Source organism: Camponotus vicinus, unplaced genomic scaffold, assembly GCF_025532165.1.
Source record: "Camponotus vicinus isolate PSW18456_S1 unplaced genomic scaffold, iyCamVici1.0 SCAF_2, whole genome shotgun sequence".
NCBI classification, from domain to species: Eukaryota; Metazoa; Arthropoda; class Insecta; order Hymenoptera; family Formicidae; genus Camponotus; species Camponotus vicinus.
The window spans coordinates 17,259,496-17,268,863 of NW_028141956.1; the positions used below are offsets into that span (position 1 = coordinate 17,259,496).

Genomic DNA, 9,368 nt, shown 5'->3' on the forward strand with positions numbered 1-9,368 from the left:
TCTACGCCACTATCCTCGACCAGGGCCTACAAAAGGGAGATCCGAGCATGCCTGTGGCTCAAAAAACGTCGCTAGGGTGGATACTCTCAGGCGTCGTCGGCGAGACGTCAGCGGGATATCACGTCAGCACCCATCAATGCGGGATCGACGAGGACCTAAACAGCCTGGTGCGCCGCTTCTGGGAACAGGAGGACCCTCATAGGACAACCCCCCCTTCACCAAGGCGGAGCTCGAGTGCGAGGAAAACTATCGGCGCACTCACTCGCGAGATCTCGATGGGCGGTATATCGTGCGGCTCCCGATAATTGAGCCTCTGCCTGACCTTTCTGGAACTCGGCGTGCCGCGTACCGTGCCCTACAACAATTAGGAAGAAAATTAGAGAGAGAGAGCGCCTTCCGTAACATGTACTCAGAGTTCATGCAGCAGTACTTGGACCTGGGTCATATGGCGCTAGCTCCGCTCTCATCCGCCGGACGGGACGAACGGGCCTGCTACCTGCCCCACCACGGAGTGCTGCGCGCAACCAGCGCGTCCACGAAGCTCAGAGTAGTCTTCAACGGTTCGAACTTGACAAATGGAGACAATCTTAACAAGTTCCTAAGCACCGGGCCCAACCTGCTTCCCGCCTTGGTCGACATCCTGCTGCAGTGGCGGCGCCATCGGTATGTCATCGCCTCCGATATAGAAAAGATGTACCGTCAGATTATCGTTCACCCGGAAGATCGTGGCCTGCAACGCATATTATGGAGGGAATCAGTCAATGACGAGACAAAGGAATACTGGCTTAATACCGTTACTTACGGTCTGTCCTGCGCTCCATACCTTGCGATCCGCACCTTACAACAGCTCGCCGCCGACGAGGACCACCTCTATCTACAAGGTGCTGCAGCCCTCCTCTCAGACGTCTACATGGACGACATTCTAACGGGCGCAGCAACTCTACCGGAAGCTCTGGACATCCAACAGCAGCTGGTCAAAATCTGCAAGGCTGGCGGCTTTCCACTCAAGAAGTGGTCAGCGAACCACTGCCAACTGTTGTCCAACTTGCCAGCTGAAGATTGCCTCCAACAAGAAACGCGATGGTGGCTACCGGGGGAGAGTCACGCCACGCTAGGGCTGCGCTGGCAACCTTGCGACGACCTTTTTAGCTTCTCCACGAAGCAGATCGTCCTCTCCTCGGTCACGAAGCGAACCGTCCTCTCGCAGACGGCGAAGTTATTTGACCCCCTTGGCTGGCTTTCTCCGACAACGGTACTGGCCAAGATCTTCATCCAGTCGACTTAACTTCTCGGAGTTGATTGGGATACCCCTCTTCCGGACGTCGAGGTGCGACAGTGGCGGAGGTTCCAGGCTGAGCTTCACCGCCTGGAGCAAATCAACATCCCCCGGTGGTTAGGCGGAGGAGCCACTGATTGCAGACTGGAGATCCACGGCTTCGCGGACGCCTCCGTGCGAGCGTACTCGGCAGTCATCTACCTGAAGACAGAGAAGGATGGGACCAGAGATGTAAGACTGATCGCCGCTAGAAAGAAGGTCGCGCCGCTTAAGCAGATATCATTGCCTCGACTAGAGCTCTCGGCCGCGACATTACTGGTACGCCTGGTTGCCCACTCGTTACCACGCATCGGGGCAGTGGAGGCTCCTCTCCATCTATGGTCCGACTCCACAGTTACGCTGGGTTGGATCCGCGGACATCCGTCGTCATGGGCGACTTTCGTAGCCAACCGAGTTAGCGAAATCCAAACAGCGCTACCGACGGCTCAATGGCATCACATCCCGGGGCGCGAAAATCCCGCCGATTGCGCTTCTCGTGGACTCTACCCAGGCGAGCTGGTGGAGCATCCGCTTTGGTGGCAGGGGCCTCCTTGGCTGTTAACGGAAAACGGCCCCTGGACTATCTATGGTGACGATCTCGGAGCTGAAGACCTGCCGGAGAAACGCGTGCGCGTCCAAGCCGCCACGATCGACGATCACAAGGACGAGGAGCCGAAGTTGTTGCAGCGATACTCCTCCCTGCAACGCCTATTGCAGATTACTTCCTGGTGTCGCCGCTGGCTGCCAGGCTGCCGGCAATTCCGATCTTTCTCAGTGGACGCTGGGGAGCTCGAGGATACTAGGCTGCATTGGATCCGCCTCGTGCAAGCTGCAAAATATAAAGAAGAGTTATCTGCCTTGCGAGGAGGGAAGTCGCTACCTAAGCGTACCCCTCTCGTGAAGCTGAGTCCGTTTCTTTCACGGATCACTCACCTCATCATCGATGATTACCACCGGAGAACGCTGCACGGCGGAGTACAGTTGATGCTGTGCTCCATCCGCCAGGAGTACTGGATCCCTCGTGGCCGCTCCCTAGTGAAGGGACACATACATAGATGTCTAACATGCTTGCGATGGCGGGCGGCAGTTTCTCAGCCTCCCATGGGGGATCTCTCAGCACCGAGGGTCACCCCGGGCTGTCCCTTCCTGAGCATCGGCGTCGACTATGCTGGGCCGGTCTGGCTACGCAGCAGCAAGGGCCGCGGACACAAGGCGAGCAAGGCGTTCATTACGGTATTTATCTGCTTAAGTTCCAGGGCAGTCCACCTTGACGTCGCCTCGGACTACACCGCGGACGCCTTCCTGGCCGCCTTACGTCGATTCGTTGCTCGGCGAGGGATGTGCCGCACGCTGCACAGCGACTGCGGCACTAACTTCGTCGGAGCTGATTCCAAGCTCAAAGAGCTGTTTTCTGCCGCCAGCCAGGAGGGACAGCGTGTCGCCGCCTTCGCAGCCCGAGAGCAGATCCAATGGCACTTTAACCTTCCGGCGGCGCCCAACTTCGGCGGAATCTGGGAAGCAGCCGTAAAGTCCATGAAGTACCATCTCCGGTGCGTAATCGGAGACGCCACTCTCACGTATGAGGAAATGGCCACATTACTCACTCAAATAGAAGCGTGCCTCAATTCGCGACCTATCCAGCCTTTGTCCGACGACCCTGAGGACCTCAGCGCGCTGACCCCGGGCCACTTTCTTGTCGGTTCCGCCCTCACGGCAGTTCTCGAACCGTCCATCGCCGAGGAGCCTCCCTCGCGTCTCACCCGGTGGCAAATGCTGCAGCAGATGAAGGATCATTTCTGGCATCGGTGGGTTAAGGAGTACTTACATACCTTGGCCCATCGGCCGAAATGGTCCAAAATCAACCAAAAAGCTCATGTCGGGAGGCTCTGCTTGGTCATCAACGAGCTGACACCTCCCACGAAGTGGCCCCTCGCTCGCATCATAAGGCTGTATCCAGGTGCCGATGGCCACGTGCGTTTGGTCGAGATCCGTACCGCGAACAACACACTTACCCGGCCAGTGACAAAATTAGTATTCCTGCCCGGCGATGACGAACCCACGCTCACACGCTCAGGCCAGTCATAACCATTAAAAAAAAAAAAAAATCTAGCTCGTGATTTTACCCTCATTGTTAACCACATACTTACCTCACTAAACATAACGACCCGTTAAATTTTTAACTCACTGTATTACGATTAACGCGCCGAGATTCTTGTCGATTTTACACATCTTTTCGCCCGAAGCTTCGGGCGAGGCGGGCGGAATGTTCAAAGCTCGTCTAACATTAGAAAATTAAGAATCGAGTAATTGCCCTCAATTAAAAAAGCGTCGAGGGCCCGACCGTTTAATTCGGCGCCCCTGGCAGCCGATAGTGAGATATCTCTTTGTCAGCGCAAATCCGAAAACAACGCTCGTCCTTCTCGAAAGATCTACTAACAACAAAGCACGTTAGATCGTTAAATTTTTAAACGCTATCTCAGTAACTGTCGAGTGCTTGAAAAATCTGGATCTTTCGAGAAGAGCTTGAGTATAAATTGACGCGATCGGAGAGCGCTGCGCCTCTTGTCTAAAAGTCTCCGACGCGCTCATTTTAGCTCTCCGAAATTTAAAGACGTGCTTTCCGTTGCTCGCGGAATAAACCGATTTTCTCTGTTGCTTGCGGATTCTGAAATTCAGCTCGAATTTCTTTTTTTCGATATTTCTGTGTTTGTTAATTAAAAGGATCTTTTTGCTCGGTCACCGTTTTTGTGTGCCCCGCTAATTTTCGTCGCTGGCTGGGTGCCGACCGGAGTTTTTCGTCGCGGATTGAAAATCTTATCGCTCTTAAAACAATAACGTTTCTCCTTTTTTTTTGTGTGTATGGGCTTTATTGTGGTCGTGAAAAATAAAGAAAAGTGTTTTGTAACATTACATGACTCGTATAAATTTTATTGTCGAGTGATCTACCGTCGTGCTGTCCATTGTTCCGGTCGCAATATTTAACATATTATTATTATTATTATTTTTATTATTATTATTATTATTAAATATATTATATTTATTATTATTATTATTATTATTATTTTACTGTGATCAAATTAGGGATTTATTATTATACAGGGTGTCCGATTCGTGAGGGACCAAACGAAAAGTGATGATAGATTGGGTCAAACTAAGAAGAAAAGTCCTCTACCATTTTGCAAAATTCGCAATAATTATTAAGTAATAAGTAAAAATGTCACATTAAGGTTTAATTTTTTAAATGGAACCCCTTATTTTTTATTATGTATTCTTATAGCTTATCTCGAGAGCTTTCCAAAACACTATAATAAAGTATTTCTTCATTGAGTACTTTTCGAGTTATGAGGCTTGAAATAATTTCTTAATTTTACATAAACCATAAAATATCTAGTAAAATATTCATTTTTCGATTATCTTACCTTAATACTTTTATATACAAAACAATGAGAGGAATCAATTGGTGTAAAGAAAAAACATAGTTGTTTTTAAAAAAAATATGTAATTTGCAATTAACAATTACATATTCTTTTTTAAAAACTGTTTTTTTTACACCAATTGATTCCTCTCATTATTTTGCATATAAAAGTATTGAAGTAAGATAATCGAAAAATTAATATTTTACTAGATATTTTATGGTTTATGTAAAATTAAGAAATTATTTCAAGCCTCATAACTCGAAAAGTACTCAATGAAGAAATACTTTATTATAGTGTTTTGGAAAGTTCTCGAGATAAGTTATAAGAATACATAATAACAAATAGGGGGTTCCATTTAAAAAATTGAACCTTCATGTGACATTTTTGCTTATTACTTAATAATTATTGCGAATTTTGCAAAATGGTAGAGGACTTTTCTTCTTAGTTTGACCCAATCTATCATCATTTTTCGTTTGGTCCCTCACGAATCGGACACCCTGTATATATTCGATATATTAAAGCGGAAGAAATACATATTTAAAAATTCAGTTCAAATTTAACACTTTAACTGTTTTAGTGTTAAAAGTTTTATGTAAAACTTTATTTCAAATTCCGCATTTATTTTTATGATAAATTTTTATTGTTTTATATGCAGCAAAAAATTTTCTTCCTTCTTAAAATAAAATTACGCAATTGTTTCATAAGAATATATTTCTTGTGGAACAATTGCGTAATTTTATTTCGAGAAGGTAGAAATACTACATACCTTTAGCGTATAACAATATAAATAAAAATTTTTATCATAAAAATAAATGCGGAATTTGAAATAAAGTTTTACATAGAACGTTAAAGTGTTAAATTTGAACTGAATTTTTAAATATGTATTCTTACTGTTTTAATATATTAAATATGTATACGTAACTTTAATAATAATAATAATAATAATAATAATAATAATAATAATAATAATAATAATAATAATAATAATAAATGCGTAGTTTTAATAATAATAATAAATCCATACTACATAATTTCAGCTTTTAACTTGCTTTAATTGTACACATTATACATTTCAGCCTTCGATACGGTCGATCCAATTAACTGACATCTATGTATTGATCAATTTATTAAAATTGCGATCGGTAATCTCCCGCATGATAAAAAAATTGACACAACCATTATAACTCACCCTGTATATAAATAATAATAATCATTCAATATATAAGTTAAATTTTCTGTAAAAATGCATTTTATTTGATCTGTTAAAATTAATTATAAAAGAATAATATTTAAAAAATTAGAATAAAAAAATTTAAAAAATTGTAAATATTACTATTTTTTATATGGCATAAAAAATGCTATGATAATTTTTCTAAAGCTACTATTTCTTGATGGGTACAAATAAATAAAAAAATTTAATAATTTATACATTATTAGTTTTTATTCTTCTCCTTTTATCTATATTTATCACATGTGTCATGCATTGGACTCAAAAACAAAAAAAGTATCACAAGACTTTTATCTATATTTATCATATGTGTCATGCATTGGACTCAAAAACAAAAAAAAATATCACAAGATTAAAGGCCATGGCACACAAAAAAACGTAAGCAGTGAAACGTAGTCAGTAAGCAAATTGACCAATCATGATTGAGTAGTAAGGCAGCCATATTAAAACGTAAGAAAACGTAGGAATTCCGATTGGTCGATTTCCTTTCTGACTACGTTTTACTGCTTATGTATTTTTGTGTGCCAGGGCCCTGAGTACCAACAACAGATTGCACATATGATTGCATAAGGTACATAAAGAAACAATCTTAAATGATTGACATTAAAATATAAAACGAAAAAAATTTAAACACTAACATAAAATTTAATAAAATAAAATATTTAACTTTAATATTTTGAAGTTAAAAATAAAATAATGTATACGTTAAATTTTTGTGTAATGTTATATTGCATGCATGGCCATAGTTTTACTACCGTAATGACTCCTATTAAGATGTGCTAAATTTTCACAGCATTGAATACCGTATATCCGTAGTCTCATAATAAAGAATTTCTTTAAAATTTTTTGTGTAATAAAGTGGCATGTGGGTATATTGCAGTCATCCCACACATATTTCATTTGCTCTATTAAGAAACTCACAATGTTAATTTTACCTGTCTCACACAAATCATGCCGAATTTCTCTGAATGTTATCTCTGATTTTGCGATTGCTTTAAAGCAATCATCGGAAACTTCTATGAGGTTGTAGTCTTTGTAATTCTTCATTTTAGTTACAAGGGAATAAGGATGACGGTCACTTTCCTGCCACAGGACGGTATTGAAACATACATCACAAATCGTCGTGCTACCTATTTTTATTTTTATGAAGAACTGACCCTGCCATGTCATATATAATGTGTAATTCCCAAGAATCTAACAGGCTTATGTGATGATCTTTCAATTAATATTAAGGCAGATGATTCCATCAGTTCTTCAATATCATTTTCTGCACGTCTTGCTACAGCCAGATCTGTAGAAAATTTGATGAAATCAATGTTTACATCCTCAATATCCTCATCGTAGGTGTCATTATCACAGCTGGTATTTTTGACGTTAATGCACATTTGGCTCAGCACTACAACTCTTAGATTTTGTTTAACTTGGAGAGGGTTTGGGATAGGTTGCTTCACTCTTAATACAGAAAACAAGTTTTCCAGACCACATTGGCAAAACTGTCCAGTAAGTACAAGTTTGTAGGAACGTTTGTACAAAAAATAATCCTGCAATTCAATGATGCTTGTGCATGCCATGACGACGCCTGTTTGACAGGCTTCCAATGTCTGTTAATGCCAACTGTCATAGAAGAAAATACAAAAGCTGTTTTCCTGATATGATTGATGGCTTCTTCATATGCTTCCCTGTTCAATAAGCCAAGAGCCAGCTTCGAAAATCTGTTTGACATTAGATCAAACCAATGACTAATTTAATAAAAAAAGCAGTGGTCCAACCAATGACTAATTTAATAAAAAAAGCAGTGATCTTATATGTGTCTTTACCAGTACGCTCAGCATATTTTCTCAGGGCTATCCCAGTTCGTCGATTAAAGACTGATCGCCATTCCAACTTTCATTTTTTCATAGGAATTCTGAAAGTGAAGCTTAGCTTTCTTCAACCTATAAGCTATTTTCATTTCAAATTGCAATTCAAACTCTAGCACATCATCTATATGTTGGATATCAACTATTGGATGCGTTAGTTTCTCAGAGACAAGAAAGTCATGGGGAAGATGAATAATTTTATTGCTTTCAAGCATAGTTAGGATGTTTTTAAATAAATGTACTGGATCTGGTAGAAAGTAAAATCTGTCCTCAGGCCTAACCTAACTGGATGTTGTATACTGACTACAGCATCACATTCACATATGTAACCAACACCAAATGCATTCCACATGGCTCTATTTTCAGCTCTCATGTCAGTTGTAAGTGAGTGAACTTTCAATCCTATTTTTTCACATTTGTCAATGACTTCTAATATTATATTTTTCAAGGCAATGCCTTTGTTATTAGCCTTTTTATCTTTTATTTTAGGGTCTTCCTTTCCAGTGAAAAAATAAGCCACAACAACTTTCCATCTTCTGTTAATTCCTCCACACATAATGACTAGAACTTTCTTAGCTGGTCCGATATGAGTAGGAAAGGTGCATTTTCCAATAATTTTTTTAGTTGGTAAAACTAATCCAGCTTTAATTGTCATCTCATCGGCAACAATCATGCAATCTTTTTCATTGTCAGATAGGCCTCTTATTGTTTGTTTGAGTATGTCAAATACCTCGTGTAAGATGCCACTTTCAAACTGAATGTGTTCAACCGTTTTTTGCAAAGTCCTCACTGATGGAAAAATGGGTAAATAATTTACAAAATTAGAATAACCCGTAGTACCCCACTTCATTTTGAATTCAAGAGCATCCTTGATAGTTTTTAAAGTCCATTTAAGGCCACGATTGGATTTCCTTTCCAAAGACGCAATCTGGTCAGCACGTAATCTTGATTTTAAGGAGAGAGTGAGCTTTGTCTTGCTTTGCTCAGAGCGCCACAATTTAAGCCTACATTTGTCATAATTAGACTTAACAGCATAAATTTTTTTGTCTTTTTTTGTATTATAGTATTTAAAAGTTTGTTGTTATGTTGTAAAGTTTCTATTTCTTCTTTTTGTTTCTTCAGTTCATCTTGTAATTCTTGAATTTTTTACATGATTCGAATGTAAAGCCTAATTTATATAAAGAAAATCAAAGAATACTGCGAGTAATTAAACTGATAACAATGATAGCCATCCGGATCAGAGTAGAACAATGGAACCGAGGATATGGTAGTTTAATTAAAACGTACTTAGATGTTAAACTCTTGCGATATCTGTGTGTAGCTGTGACTTATAGATAGTAAAATTAGTTGCTAAACTCTTATTAATCAGCCTATGGTGGCCAAACTAATGTATTATACGGCTGTGGCGTTATAATCGTTAGTGATTCATGAATATAGAAATGAAAGGAAATAGAAGTGACAGAATAAATGATAATAAAGGAAAATATTATATGAGAAAGATACAAGTCAAACTATATGGAAAAGTGATGCTAACTAAGTTACACCGATAA

General features: G+C 40.6%; 1 protein-coding gene and 1 pseudogene across 1 annotated transcript; one reads left to right on the forward strand and one right to left on the reverse strand.

The window, feature by feature from the left end:
* The first annotated feature begins 403 nt into the window (after nt 1-403).
* On the forward strand, nt 404-3,400 carry LOC145966429 (uncharacterized). Its single transcript, XM_083090472.1, has 2 exons — nt 404-1,252; nt 1,337-3,400. Exons 1-2 carry the CDS (start codon nt 404-406, stop codon nt 3,398-3,400), a joined length of 2,913 nt encoding a protein of 970 aa, XP_082946598.1.
* Nucleotides 3,401-8,035: 4,635 nt separating this feature from the next.
* On the reverse strand, nt 8,036-8,961 carry LOC145966430 (uncharacterized; annotated as a pseudogene).
* Nucleotides 8,962-9,368: the final 407 nt, after the last annotated feature.